At 52.4% G+C, this 15720-nt stretch overlaps 1 protein-coding gene across 1 annotated transcript in view; it reads left to right on the top strand.

Moving 5' to 3' along the window:
* Window positions 1-805: 805 nt before the first annotated feature.
* Window positions 806-15720, top strand: part of Gabbr2 (gamma-aminobutyric acid type B receptor subunit 2) — a 341159-nt gene continuing 326244 nt past the window's right edge. The window contains 1 exon segment of the mRNA NM_031802.2: window positions 806-1273. Within this exon segment, the coding sequence (NP_113990.2) occupies window positions 956-1273 (318 nt within the window). The 5' untranslated portion in view covers window positions 806-955.

Raw genomic sequence — 15720 nt, 5'->3', positions numbered from 1 at the left:
AGAATTTTAAGGCGGGGCCCTCTGGGACTGGGGACACTGAGAGGTCAAATGACTGAAGGGGGCGGTAGTACTCTTAGGTCTGGGATCCCAGTCCTGGCCTGGGTTGGCAAAGGACTCCAGGCTAGATCAAGGGTTCCAGGGGCTGCGGTAGCTGGCACAGGAGAGCGCAGGCTCCCGGTGCCCCAGGACACCTTTGTGGAACGTCCGTTCCCTCGACTCACCCGCCCAGACCTAAGAGAAGCAGTACCCAACCACCTTGCAGGTGCTACAGGAAGCGCAGGGCGAGGCGCCCGCGTCCCCCGCGCGTAGCAGCTCCGGGGCCCGATTCCCTAGACCGTGGTGCTCTGGAGCTTAGGTTCCCGCCGGGGTCAGCCGGCCACAGCAGCCGGCGCCGCGCGGCGCCCCGGGCGCGAGTGTGCGTGTGCCGGGAGCACGGCCCTCCCCGCGGCCGCCGCAGCGCCGGCGCCTCCCCCTCCCCCGGCGCGCACGGCCCGTCCCTGTCCCCGGAGGCGGCCCGAACCGCCGCTCAGCAGCCTTGCTTTCGCCTCCCGAGCCTCCCGCCGCTCTCCCTCCCCTGGCCGGGCTCCAGGGTCCGCCGGCCCGCGGCTCGGAGCAGGAAAGAGCTGCGATCGCGCACGGAGGCGGGAGGAGGCGGCCGGGTGCGGGGCGGCCGCGCTGGAGAGAGGCGCGCGGAGACTCGGCCCCCTCGGCGCTCGCTCGCTCGCTGGCTCCCCGCCTCCCGCACTCCGCTGGCTCCCACCCCTTCCCGGCGTGATTGATCCGTCACGGGCGCCGCCACCGCCGCGGCCGTTCTGAGCGAGCAGAAGCCGGAGCCGAGCCGGGGCCCGTGCCGGCGCCATTGCGCGGGAGCCGCGGGCAAAGCTCGGCGCCGGGCGGCGGGCCGGGCCAGGCCATGCGGGCCGAGTGAGCTGGCGCCCGCAGCCCGCGGCGCGGCATGGCTTCCCCGCCGAGCTCCGGGCAGCCCCGGCCGCCGCCGCCGCCGCCGCCGCCCGCGCGCCTGCTGCTGCCCCTGCTGCTGTCGCTGCTGCTGTGGTTGGCGCCCGGGGCCTGGGGCTGGACGCGGGGCGCCCCCCGGCCGCCGCCCAGCAGCCCGCCGCTCTCCATCATGGGCCTCATGCCGCTCACCAAGGAGGTGGCCAAGGGCAGCATCGGGCGCGGCGTGCTCCCCGCCGTGGAGCTAGCCATCGAGCAGATCCGCAACGAGTCACTCCTGCGCCCCTACTTCCTGGACCTGCGACTCTATGACACCGAGGTAAGTGTCCAGTCGCCCATGCCGTCGGGGCTGGGGGTGTCTAGGAGGGACAGAGCCGTAATTGTCTGATCCTCGCTGACTGATCGCGAACTGTGACCATCAGGGTCCCACTGGGCTTGGCTGGTGCAGGTGGGACCCTGATTTGTGAGCACCTTTTCTACCTCTGGGAGTATGTGTGCGTGGGTGTGGAATGGGGTCTTCTTTGACCAGAGGAGGAGTAGAGATGGGAAAGGTTGAACCCCCAGAGGCCTGTGATGGTTGCCCCTGTCCTGGTGCCGCTCCTAGGGTTATGGGGGTGCCAAGTGTGAGGAACAAGCACATTGACTACAAACTGGGCCAGCCACAGCTGGACAGGCTATGGGGCCTATTCCCAGACCCTAAAAAAATACAAGACGCCCTTTTAGGGCCAGAGGGCTCCAGGACCCTAGGCGGGGCAAGCTCCGGGCAGGACAGATCCTGTGGTGCGCTTCTGCAGCTCAGGGCTTGCGCGCCACGGTCAGCCTTGGAGCCGGGAGGGCTCTGCAGCGCTGCTGCCTAGATCTGTCCAGCTCGAGCAGTTTTGGGAGACTCCCCTTCCCCCTCTCCCCGCCTTGGGTTAGTTGCTCATAGAGTGGCTTGACAGATCTAGCCCGGGACGTGTTGTGGTGTCCGGTCGCGCTGCCACTTTTGTTGGGCAGCTGCTGGCACAGTTGAGCAGGTGCACACTTGAGGCATCCCAGTGGTGGGAGCCTAGACTTGGAGTGTAGCAGAGGTTTCCCCTCCGACCTCCTCTTTTGAGCAAAGCTGGAGAACCAGACCTTTCCATCCCAAATCTTTGTCTCACACCTTCTTGTCTAAGTTCCCAAGAAGACTCAGCTTAGACCCTGACTGTTCAGTCTGAGGTTAGGACGAAGAGAGGGCCTGGAAGAGCGATCAGGAACAAGGTCGGGTTTGCGAGTTTTTCTGGACCCAGGGAGCTCCTACTCTCCGGTCCGCAGCCTCGAGAGATGAGATGCGGCCTGAAGGGGGCAGTGATTTCCTTTACGGTGAGCTCTGTTGGCGCCTCTAGCATCTCCCAGCACAGCCAAGGCGCAGCTCTCAACCCTGGCTTCCCGGGCTCCCGCGGCGCGCCTTTGCTGGAGCCAGGGGGCAGACTCCTCAGGGAAGGAGCATCCCGCTGGTGGTGTAACCTGGGCTTAGCTTCCTCCCCTGCCTGACCCCTTTTTTATACTCCCCCCTCCCGGAAAAGAGCAGAATGTAGATTGTATCTCATTCCCTGCCTCCCCCGCTTCAGCTTCACCGATGAAGCAGCCTGCTGTTCTGCTCTGTAAATAAAAGGTGAAGGAATCGGTAGCAGTTGGTGACAGTGAGCACAGGTTGCTGCAGGCGGAGAGGCTCCTCTGCCTGGGGAAGAGGCACACTGGGTGGTTGTGCAGGGCTAACCGTGTGTGAAATCACTTTCGATTGACATTCTTGACGCCCTCTTTTTCGCCCCCCTGAGCGTTTCAAGTTCTTTAGGGGTATGGTCTGGCACATGCACGTTGAGAGTGCTATGCGTTTATGCAAAGGCATATCCCCTTAACACCCTTTCATGTGGTTTCCACCTGTATTCTGGTAGGGACAGGGAAAGGCCGGTTCTTTGAAGACAAAAACATTTGTAGACAAGGCAGCCCTGTTTGCATCATATCTCCGTCTTGGAAAATGTTTCAGAACGCTTCCTGAGAAGTTTCCTATTAGTCCGCTTTGATAGCAGAGGGATGGGGGTTTGGTTTGCAGGGTGTGGGTCAAAGCTTTTACATTTTTTTCCCCTCAAGCGCAACTCGGTGGCTTTCTGAGTGAGAGGGCCCAAAGTCAATTGGATGAGGCAGTCAGAGGTGCTTCGGGTGGTGGGAATAGTTCAGAAACAGCATGGGAGGAGGGTAGATGATGATTTCAGTTCAACGTCAACTGTACCCGATCCCCGATCTGGGGCTTTAGGGTTGAATACGAAGAAATAGTTTATTCCTCTGACCCCTGACCCTGCCCACCCATGACCTTGAATTGGGCACCTAATCTCTAATGTCTCTAAATGCAGCTGTCCATCTCTCAAGAGCAGGAGAGGGTTAGCCATCCTCTGTCGGATGGTGTCCAGGGGTTTACAGCAAGATGCCAGCAGGCTCCACTGCCAATGCTGTCTGGCACGCTGAAGCACTCGATAGATAACTGCCTCCCGTCCTGCACTTCCATTTGTCGTGGATTCACCAGGAAGACGCCTTGGCGGGATAAGTCTTTCACTGCTAAAATATTAAGAATGCTTCTTTCTCCTGCTTGGTTTTACAGTCTCTAAGAGAGTCAGGGAAGTTACCACCAGAAAAGGGAATTCGGGCTGACAGTCAATCTATCATCTCTTGCCTGAGGTATCACATTTGGGAGAGTGCCCAGGGGCTATAATTACTGCCCCCCCCCCCCCGCTAACCCCGTCTTTAAAGTTTTCTCTGAGCTGGACTAAAGGAAAAAAAAATCAGTCTGAGAACTTGCAGCAGATGCAGGGCAATCTGAAAGGCATTTGCCACTTCTGAGTGAGTGAGTGGCCCCTATTAATGCAAGGCTGTGTGTGTGTGTGGACTGAGAGAACTGTCTCCTCACAGTCTGCTACTACTGTCAGAAGACTTGAGTGTGGGATTGGTGTGATGGGCTAATCTTGCCTGGCTTTGTTGACGTTTGATGTCAGTCATGGCCTCAATGATCAATGACTAAAGGAAGCCAGGATGGACCTTGGTCCACACCACCTGTCGAAAGTCATATTATCTGCTCTCCCAGGCCAACCTCCCTCCTCTAGGTATTTATGTAGGTTGAGCCTCTTCCGTGATGAGATGAACAGTAGAACTTTCTGTTTTCCTTTTTGTAATTCTGGGGATTAAACCCAGAAGCCAAAGGCTTTGCCGGCTATATCCCCAGATCTCTTTCTACATTTTTATTTTGAAATAGTCTCCATAAGTTGCCCAAGATGGTATTGAATTCACTCTGTAGCTCAGGCAGGCCTTGAACTTGTACCAGTGTCTCTAGTAGCAGGTATCCCAAGCTCAGCCCAGAACTTTCAAGGCCTCTGTCCAGCCTCTGTCTGCCGATGGGGCATCACTACAGATCACGGGGCCGTCGGGCTTCTGCTTCCTTGGTGGAGCCTCGTATCACTTCAGCAAACACTTGTTTACCGATTCCAGGAGGACTTGCCTAATAAAAACACAAGCAAGGCACTGAGCATATAGACAAGAGGAAGTGCCGGAAGCTGTGTATAGGGGTTCTGAAGCTTCCGCCTTAAGGAAAAGCCAGGAGTAGCATTTGGAGCGTCAGATTCTCTGCTCTGTGCTTGAAAGCAATCCAGATACAAAAGTGAACTTGGTGGATTATGCTACCTGTGAGTTCTTTGACAGCCACATTAGTAAAAGAAAATAATAGTCATGGAGTAGACCTGAAAAACAATGGTGGTGGGTCTGATCTGATTCGTGCTCATTTTAGAAGAATTGATAGATACAGAAAAGCATCACGAAAATGATTTGCCCATGATCTACCTTGGCAAAAGTAATTGCGTCAAACAAGCAGGATTATTTCTTCCAGTTTAATATTTTCTTTTGCTTACCATTTTACCATTACATCATGTGCCATTCCCCATGTCTTTAAATCTATCATGCTAATATGATTTTTAGTGGCTGTATACTGTTCTATCCCATGCACATATAAATATCTAACCATTTCCCTGCCGTGGGATTGCAGTTTTCTGACTTGTTACTATTAAACACACACACACACACACACACACACACACACACACACACACACCACACTACTGTAATAGAAGAAAGGAAGGCTCGGGAAATCAGAGGCACATAACCCAAGCATGCGGCTAGCTTTTCAGGAAGATCGCTGTGAGGATGCAGGGATCCGGCTTAGGAATCCCAGCAGAAACAAACGATGGAGGGTCATGCCTTTGTCTGGGGCAGCTTTGCCAGCTCCCTACTGGTTTACGTGCTGCACTTGTTTTCACGTGTGTAGCCACGCACATGTAGAAACCAGAGCACAACTCAAGAGAGTCATTTCACTCCTACCACGTGCATCCAGGAGTTTGTGTTCCTGTCGCCAGGCTGTATGACAAGTGTCCCTTCCTTCAGCTATCTCACTGGTCCCTGCATTGTGTTTTACAAGGGATTCACATGTCTGTGTTCCTTAGGAGGCCGGGCTCAGCGCTGCAGGTGGGTGCCAAGCACCCACTGGAACTGCTGCCCTGCAGAAAGGTGAGAACCGAAGGACTAGCCTGAGAGAAGTGACCAGCAGATAAAAGGCAGAGCAAGAGAGCATTGATCATCTTCAGCTCAGGATAGGGCGTGAGAGTGGAGATGGTTACACAACTTGAGAATGTGCTATGTATTCTAGGGCAGAACTTCCTAAATAGTGAATGTTATAATACGTGAGTTCTGTCAATGTAGCTGTTAATAAAAATAAATAGATCTGATGACTTTGACTACAATCCTAACTATTCAGGAGGCTGAATTCATAAGTTCAAGGCTCGCCTGGGCTACAGAGTGAATTTCAGACCAGCCTAGACAACTTAGTGAGATCTCAACTTAAAAATAAATGTTTGCCCAGTATGGGTTGGGCTCTGGTTCTATTCCTCCTGCTGCAGGCGACAAGAAGCTGGACTGAGCTGATTTTAGTTAGGCTAACACTGAGTGACTGTATCCCACTGTCCAACCTTTAGGAAGCGCCACACTCAGGACTCTTGTAGAAACCCAAACTACTGGTTCATATCACTAAGCAAAACCTGGAGTGACCTGTGTTCAGGTATGTCTGTATCAAGGAGCATAGTGACATCTTTAAAAATGCCTTCCTCTCTGGGTCTTGGCTCTGGTCCCTTGCTAGTTCACAGTGAGGCATGCTGTCCTGAGTGGTGGCAGATGGCTTCACACAACTGTGGCTTTGCACACTCACAGGAACTCCAGCATGAATAATTGTGCCTTCCGAATGCTCCAGCAGAGGTGCTAGGCTCATATTGGTGTGGACTGGGTCATGAGTTCATCCCCTAGCCAATCACATGACACAGATCTGCCTGGCCTGTGCCATGTACTAACCTGTCTTGAAATCAGAGACAGAGACAGACAGAGAAAGGAGAGAGAGAGAGAGAGAGAGAGAGAGAGAGAGAGAGAGGTGTCACCTGCACCCAATCTCAGGAATACAGAGTGGAGAAGAATTTGTACCTATTAGGAAATCAGAGACTGATATAGGGGCATAGATGTCATGAGAGTCTGATGGTGGTACCCACCAAGGCAGGCTCATGGGAGATGCCAGACTGACGGTAGTGGCAACAAGCCCAACGGCAGAGAGAAAATGATCATAGCTGTGCTTCCTTCCAGAGAAAGACTAGAATGGGGTGACTAGAATACAGACACAGAGAGCTGAAGCCTAGCGGAGGTTGGGCCTAGGGAAGAGTCTCAAGATTAAAGAATGGAGGCATCAAGGTGTGAGATGTGGTACCCAAGGACAGCCTCTTGGGAAGAAAGGCAGCCTGGGACTGGGCGTGGCTGCCTTGAAGAAGGTTGCTCTGTGAAGAGCTAGGTTTTAGTGATCTGGTAGGAAAGTAGAGGTTGGCTATGGACAGGGCGATCTTGGAGACCTGGAAAGTGTTGTATCATCATCAAGAAAGATGCTGGGGTCTCAAGGGATGGAGAGGCAGAGGGAGGGTGGCCTTGTGACCTGGCTGGCAGGAGAGGCACTAGAAAGGGGCCCAGAGGAGCATGTTCCTGACAGCTCTGTCCCTGATAGAAAATGGGCAGGGATGGGGAGGTCAGTGACCTCCCTCTGCTCCTATATCTCCAGCTCTCACCTGATACCTGTTGAATGAGGTTAGGCTCAGGGTCAGGAGACTGCAGTCTGGATGCTACTTACCTGCCTGGAGACCTGGCAACAGTTGCATAAGGAAACAAAGAGAGGGACTGCTTCCAAACCCAGCTCAGGATGTAGCGAACGCTAGTGTTTGGTTGTTACAGCGTTGCCACTATTAGTTTTGTTCCCTGTGAGGACTATTATGTTCACCACTTCTAGTGGCTATGAGGAAGACAAAAGATACACAGGAAAGCTTCGAACACAATGTAAACACAAAGCACCGTTTTCTGACACCATTGCTGAGAAGAGTGTTAGGCACTGAGGATACAGACTCCGAGGACTTCATGGGGCTCTTGTTCTTCCTCATGTGACAGCCATACAGTCATCTCTCACTAGGCTGTAGCTGCCTGCAGGCAGGGCAAGCCTCATTCTTGGGGGTGGGGCCTAGCAGAGCTGGGCATGTGGTGGGCCTGGGTGAATGGCTGCTGAGCTGAACTCTAACTGGATGACTTGGTATCTTCCAGGAAGGTTTGCCCAGACCACTTCCCCGGGGCCTTTATTCTCTCACGTCAAGGTGTAAGTGACTTTAGGGATCAAGACGACCTTTGCTGTCAAGCTGGTGCTGTCTTCTGCAATTCCCACCAGCGTCCGTTCCTGCATTTCCATGCCCCAAATGGGGCAACAACTTCCCCATACTCATCCCCCAGCGGTTCCTAAGTCAGGACAGGCAATCGCAGACACACCTTTGTCCCCAAATTCAAAAAGGAGACGAGAGGGACTGGTCGAGAGGGACTGGTAATTCTGTTTAGTGCACATTCTAATGTTGAGTTAGAATTTTATGGGCTGATGTTGTCTTTTTATTTTTAAAGGGGCTTCTTCATACATTTGGCCCTCCCTCTTACCAAGCACAGAGGAGACATTGTCCCACACACACAGAGATCCGAGATCCCAGCAGGGAACCTAGAAGATGGAGGTGCAAGATGACCAGTGTGAACATTGGTGCTGAGCCCATATGCAATCGCCGAGTGTGTCTTCTGTTAGGATGGGCATAGCAGTAGCTAACCGAGTCCTGGAATCTCTGTAGCATATTTAACTCAAAGTCTTGTGTGTGTCAGAGGCTCTTCTTGTTGACTCTCATCCAAGAAGCAGCATAAGGGATGCAGGCTGTTTTCAGGCTGTGTCAAGAAAAAACCCTCAGGAAGGCGCCACGCACACTGGAATCACCTATGTGAAGTGGGTTTTGGTTGCCTTTGCTGGCAAGTAACATGTATGAGTCCTAGACCTTTGTCTTTGACCAGGAATAGTTATTGCCCTCAGACTAAACATAAAAGAATCTGGAAGTATAGAGGAGCACATGACTGTCACAGGCATTTGCCACTTAGGGTCCTTCAGGAAGATGATGCCAGGGGGAATCTATAGGTGACAGAGATCTCAGGTTATACCCAAGAGCAATGGAGAATGGGCTTTGGATGAGGGCAAAATAGAGAAGGCACAGGTGGTGAACCTGGCCAATGTACATGATGTGCCTGAATTGAGATGTCTTTAGAAACCTATCACTGTACAACGAATACATACTAAGTTTAAAACACGGCTACACGGGGAAGTGCACAGACCATGGCACATTCTCGCACTTAGGAAAGAGGAGACATAAAAAGACAGTTGAGGGGGAGGAGCTCCAGGGTCAAGGGCCATTCTTAGAAGTCTCAAGCAGACCAGTGGGGAGCTTTGGAGCCAGGGCTCTCCTCTTTAAATGCAGGTTCCACGCTGGGCCTGAAGAGTAGCTCTAGAATTGTCTTGGGAGGTTGCCTGCTGGCCTTGGTTCTTTGGAAAGGGGTAAGGATCTCACTCACCTGACTGGTTGCCACAGTAAGGGTGATTCCTGCCCCGGAAACTTAATACCACACCCATTTGCTGGGGAGAACCTTCCACCAGAATCTGGGTGAGGATCTGCAGTACAGTCCTCAGTGAGAAGCAGGTACTGCACTCAGGAGCTTGCAGTGTAACAGGCCTAAGCCACAGTCACACATGGCGGGATCCACCCACAGCAGCCAGGCGAGCCTCCAGTGGAACACCTTCCTGGCTTGGCCATTCCCAGCTCAACTGAGAGCGAAGCCTGACTTCTCACCTCTTTGTGTTTTGGTTCTAGGAAGGTGAGAGCTCGAACAGGCAGAGCTGCCCAAGAAGCAGATGTCTTGCATCTGCTGCTCTGTTTTCTTCTGCTCTGTGGTTATATAACAACGGGCCAGGCTGGGAGGCTGCTAAAATGCCTTCCTCTTGGTACCTGGCTGTCTAGGGAGGCACAGATGTGCCAGCTGGAGAGTAGAGTAGGAGGAGTCCTAGAGAGGACCTGTGGCCTGGGTCCTACTGTACCAGGGCTCGCCTTGTTGGCCAGACCTCTGCTAGCTGTTGTCTGCAGCTGAGACAGAGCCTGTTGGCCATCTTGGTGCCAAAGACTCGCATTGCCTCTAGCATCATCTCAGGTCCAGGCCTATGGAATGAGAGCTTGAGAAATATTCATGGAACAAACAAATGAGTCTACAAGGCCTGATTCCAGCTCACTGATTCTTGGAGGACTCATGGGTGCCTTCGTAACAAGTTGGTGAGGAGTTTTGTGTGCCAAGCATTGGGGAGAGCTTCCGGACTGCTCTTTACACATTTTACAGAGGTCATGAAGGGAGGGAAGGGCATGTGTTGGATGTTCCAAGCTAATGCCACCCTCTCTCTTTTTCTCTGAAGAACATGTGTGTAGCATCCTGTAAAGCACAGCCCAATCTAGGAGGGAAATCTGCCTGGGTTTGAGAGTCCTCGGGTCTCAGGTTAGTTTATCGGGGCATTATTTCAATGAAAACTCAGGAGCTGGGTTCTGATACCCTGCACCCATTTTCACACTGAGCCAGTGGGGGTGGGGCCAGGCTCTGGGTGAGTCAGGTGGTTTTGTGCCAGGCCTGGGAACCTCCCGGATAGCAAGACTTCTTGGCGATGAGGTGCTTTGTACATCTGTGCGATCAGTAGTGACTCAGGAACCGAGCGAGTGGGATTAGAAAGCCATCTTCTCCCTGATGCTTGAGATGGGTCTGGACCCCATTAGCTAAGCAAATCTGATAGGACCATGTGCAAAGTTGATTGGCTGTGAGATGATTTTCAATCAGAAGACTCTAAAGGTGTGGCCATTGTGATGCCTGTTGGACAGATTGGGGGTTTCTTTTTTCTTTTTTTCTTTCTTTTTTTTTTTTTTTTTTTTTTTTTTTTTTGCCAATTTTTACTTTCCCGGTCGTGTTGAATGGCTGTGCTGTTGAAGGATGAAATGTCATTGTTGTCTGGAAAATTAGTAGATCTAAGGTAGGAAGTAAATGGAGTGATCCATCTTCATAGGTGCCTAGGGGTGTCGGGTGCTGGCTAAAGCAGACCCCTTCTCCTGCCATTTAGCAAGCATCTCACTGCTCGGGATTCTGGTCAAATCCAGCCAGCGGAGGCTCTAGGGAGTCGCGCGTTACTGCGGTTCCTGTGCGGTGGGGTCAGCAGGGGCTCGGAGAAAATGATATTTTTACACTCTGCTCAAGATCCACTTGACTTGGTTTCGAGGGAGCTGGTTCTGAAAGCGGCGGCCACACTTAGAATAATCGCCAGTGTATCATCGGAAGCAATTGGCCTCAGTGTGTCACCTAAAGCAATTGGCCTTGTTCCTGGAGCTACCCATTCCCAGGAGCTTCAATGCGAAGCCCGGGATGGCTTCAGGACCTCACGCCCCACTACAGCAGGTCACCAGAACCCATGAGAACAGGTTTCCATCTCCTTAGTGAAAACCGGGGCCCAGGGGATCCTTCTAGATCCTGAAGGACTCTGGGAATTTTTAGGGAGGTTAGGGAGTCCTCACAGAGCTTCTAATGTCATTGTTGTCAACCAAGGACAAAGAAATGGGAGGTAGAGCTGCAAGTGTGGGGATTAGAGAACAGGACAAGAAGGACCCCACTTCCCTACCCTTCCTACCTGTTGTTTGTGCGGTGTGGGTGGTGTTGTACCTGATGTTCATTGAACTCTGTCTCCCGAGGAGAGGCCTATTTGGCTCACACTTCACAGAGGAGACTGAGCAAGGTGAAGAGACTTCATGCCGTTGGCCAAGAAGGAGCCGAAAGTGGAGTCTTCCACAGAGGTCCACTTTATCATGTGTCATTACGCAGCTGTCCGCCCCTCACACCCAACAAGATCAGTTTCTCTTTTCAGACGACAGGATGTTTTCCCTGGTGAATTTCACCCTCACTACTCGCTCTTCCTCTAGCTCAGATTGACCCTCTTCCTTCTCCCCACCAGCCCACTCGGCCGCACACCTCCAGCACTGCACTCTCGGTTCACTTTGAGTATATCTGTCTCCACACCCGGCTCACTCTCGTCCTCTCTACCTTCTCCTGCACCTGGAGGACTCGGCTCTGGAGGGAACTCTGTCGTGTTTACCTCAGTGCCAGAGTTCGTGTCTCCTGAGACTCAGATCATCTCCAGGGCGACGGTTGTACCTCCCGTGTTTAACTGGGACAACTTTCCTAAGCACCAGCTAGGTCCAGGGCCTGGGTGGGGATGGGCATGCAAAATGAACCAGAAGCAGCTGGTCCCTAGAAGGTGCATGGAAGAGGTGGGTCAGGAATGGTTCCATGGGCACTAGCACATGGTGTGTATGTGCACACTGGTGTGGCCGATGGCACAGAGCCTGTCCCTTCCTGTCCTCTACACCCCAATATCACTGCTTATATGGTTTCCCTGGTTAAAACCCTGCAGGGGCTGCACTGCTGTTCTGAAACTGGCAAAACAGGACTCTCATAGCCTTGGCGCTCCTCTGGGTCAACCTGTCAACTCCCAGAGCCAACGCAGAGCACCTTCCCATCCTCCCCGCCCAGCCATGTGGTCCCTTGTGACTCCCGAGAGTGCATGCTCATCCTTGCACAGGGCCCTTGCACAAGCTGCCACTACTGGCAATGCCTCAGCCGCCTTCCTTCCTGCCCTGGGAACTAGCTTGATCACATTTCCTCTGTTCTGACTTAGACTCACATAGCAGGACTCCTCTCCCATCTACGGTCCATTTCTAGGGTTTGTTGCAGGTATCCTTTGGGATTTGTTGGGCTCGTCCATCAATGTTGCTCAGCCTTCATTCTTCTAGGGGACAAGAGCTGGTCTGTTTTTAGCACCTTCAAGTATGCGGTATACTTTCTAGCCCACAACAGATACTCAGTAATACGTGTAGAATGAATGAGGGACAGCCGAAGGATGAGAGGCTAATTAAGATGTTTATAATGGCTTGCTAGTATGTGGGCTGCAGGGAGACAGCTAGCCCAGTGTGGGAAGCTATTCAGAGTCAGGCAACCTGTGCAGTGTTGAGCCTGAGGTCCCTGAGCCTCTGTTCTGTCTGTGGAATGGGGAGGCCACACTCAGGGTCATTGTGAGGGTCAACAGGAAGCATTCATTGAAGCATTGAGCATAGGGACCCACGTCCCAGAGTCAGCCACTAACTCTCAGTGTGACCAGTTGATTATAATGCATACAAAAATGTAAACCGCTGGGCTGGAGAGATGGCTCAGTGGTTAAGAGCACTGGCTGCTCTTCCAGAGGTCCTGAGTTCAGTTCCCAGCAACCACCTGGTGGCTCGCAACCATCTGTAATGGGATCCGATGCCCTCTTCCGGTGTGTCTGAAGACAGCTTCCGTGTACTTGCAAACATGAAATAAATAAATCTTTAAAAAAGAAAGAAAGAAATGTAATCTCCCGCTGTGGCAAAGAAATTAGTTCTTGTTCAGTGGGGCTGTGCTTGAGGATAGTGGGGAGACTGTGGCCCGGGTCTGAACATTACAGGCAGAGCATTTCTAGTTGAAATCACTGGAGGAACATTGCAAGCTCAGTGGTTATTCCTTGGCTTGGAGTCTTTTATCTCCAATAAGCTCCCTGTAGCTCTGTTTTGTTGGGTCTCATTGCTGTTTCCCGGCCCCCTTGCCTCTAGCTGAGTGTTGGCCCGGCCACAAGGGCAGCCCTAGCTCATGTTTCCTACCCCAGGGATCCCACCACCTAGATCTGTGTCTATGTCAGGGACATTTGTGTATGACCGGAGCCCCTGTCTTGATGCCTAAAATGGCCCCTGCACACTGTTGGTGCTGAACAACTGTTGCTCTGTGTGAGTGGCGTGGAATACATTGTTGAAGCAACACTTTGGGATAAGATCACAACTCTGCCTGCTAATGGAGAAGGTGTTAGGGGGTGCCAGTTGAGGAGCGGATTGCTGGGACTCAGTGCTGGGTCTGAGGCCAGAGAGACATGTTCTGCTGTCCTGGCCAAGAAGGACACATTTCTTCAGCATCCAGAGGCAAATCATTTAGGAGGCAGGGTAGTTCAGTAGACAGAGCTCCGGATATATCATGGCTTATCTGTTCCATTGTTCTTTAGTCTTGAACTAGCCACAGGGCTTCTCTATGCTGTCTCTGGTTTTTCATGGCGCTTCTGTAGGGGAGAGAGTGGGAGGTGAGGCAGGGACAGAGGCAATTAGACTTTTCTAACACTCAGGGGGTTGAGGCAGGGGGATGTCAAGAGTCTAAAGTCAGCTTGGGCTACTGAGTTAAGACTCTGTCTCCAGCAAAACAAAACATCACAACTGAAAACAAAGTAAACATCATAAAAAGAGAGGCTCCCAGGGCTGGAGAGACGGCTCAGTGATTGTGAACTGGTTTGCTTCCCAGCACCCACAGGGTTGCCCTCAAACATCTAAAGCATCTAAGTCCAGTTCCAAGGATACGATGCTCTCTTCTGGGCACCACACACACACACGGTACACATACATACACGCAGGCAAAACACTTGTATGCATTAAATAACACAATTTTATTTATTTATGTGTTTGTTTGTTTGTTTTTTTCAGCCAGGGTTTCTCGGTGTAGCCCTGGCTACTCTGGAACTCACTCTTTATGTAGACTAGGCTGGCCTTAAACTCAGATCTACCTACCTCTGCCTCCTAAGTACTGGGATTAAAGGTATGCACCAGTCAGCCCGGCCGAACTTTTTAATTTATTTTTTATTGTTTTATTTTTTCTAAAGAAAAGCTTCAAAGAGCTGTAGAGAGTCACAGCTGTAAGATGCCCCTGAATTACCTCCAAGGACTGATTGATTTGGCGTTCTCTCAGAGTCACTGGGTGTTCGTAAACATCTTCTTGTTTTGTTCTGTTTGAGACGGGGCCTAGCATAACCCTGGATGACCTGTAGCTTCCTATGCAGAGCTGGATAGTCTTAAACTTGCAGACTTCCTGTCTCTGCCATCCAAGTGCTTGAACTGCAGGCATGTACCACCCCGCTCAGCTTCCACTAACATCTTATAAAGGCGCAGAGATGCCACGAACATTCAAGCGTCTGCCATTGGCTTCAGTGCTCCCTTGGTACACGGTGCTTGGTACATAGGAGCATCTGTCACACAAAGAGAATGGGACGGGGCTCGTGGAAAATTTTCTTTGAAGGGGCACATGTAAGGACTGTAAGTATACAGAGAAGAGGTGACTCACGGATGGTGAGCTTCGACCTGTGACCTTGAAGGACAGCAGGCAAAGCCCTGTTTGAGGACAAGTGAGCCAAGGGTGGAAGGAAAGACTTCAGGGAACTGCTGTGAGGGCCTTTCAGACAAGCCATGGGAAAGACCTAGAAGGCCACTGTCCTTGAGCCACAGGCCTCGAAAGCACACTTTAAATCAGTCACGGCTTATCTCGGGCTCCTTCAGAGTCCTGGTTTCTAGACAGACAATGCTGTCAGCAAAGAGGCTTCCTGGGGACAGACACCTTCAAGTTACCCAGGAGCTGAGTGAGCAGCCTCCGGGAACATTGCAAAGCCCAGGGTGCAGGGGAAGCGTGGTTAGACAGACCTGTGGTTTGGCCCAGGCACTACACACTGTGTCCACGAACAGGCCCCAGGCCCCAGGACTTGTAGTCCCTGTTACTTACTCAGCCTGCTTCTCTCACAGCAGGGAGTGAATGACTGTTGAGAGGCGAGGAGAGCTGGAGCCAGGCACAACCATCCATGCCTGGAAATACTGAATAGGTGCAGGACCCAGCCTTGTTCGATGTCCAGAGAGTCAGTCTGTCAGGGGACTATTCTAATTTGAGCAGTGGAAAAATGAGTCAGGGCCTGAAGAGGGCCCGGGAGTGATGTTAAAGCTTCCTCGAAGTTGGGTCTGTAGGTGGGCTGAATGGAGGCCATGGACTTCACACTTCCCTTAATGGCTTCCTTGGTGAAGGAAGCAGGGAGCTTGCGTCGGGCTGGAGTAAATGTGACAAGAGCCACAGGAAGACAGGTTACCAGGCCTGGTTGTGAGGCTGACGCAGAAGCTGGCGCTGACTTCCGGGACTGCTCCTCCTCTCAGTCTGGTGGGTGGCCAGGCTGGCATCAGTGACGGGGTGGAGGGGGGGAGTTTAGCCACACGCCGTGCCGGTCCCCAGCACCTGTCTCTGTTAGCAGGGTCGGGTGTGGTGGGAGACTGTGTAGGGTCTTCCACTCCTAAGACTCCTCCGTGGGAACAGAGTCTGCATTTAGAGGCAGCAGAGCCACTGGGCCCCCGCTGTCATTTTGGATTCTTGTGATTAATCAGCCCGCCTGGGAAGGAT

This window comes from Rattus norvegicus, chromosome 5, assembly GCF_021556685.1.
Source record: "Rattus norvegicus strain SHRSP/BbbUtx chromosome 5, alternate assembly SHRSP_T2T, whole genome shotgun sequence".
NCBI lineage: Eukaryota > Metazoa > Chordata > Mammalia > Rodentia > Muridae > Rattus > Rattus norvegicus.
This window is presented reverse-complemented; position numbering and strand designations above follow the sequence as displayed.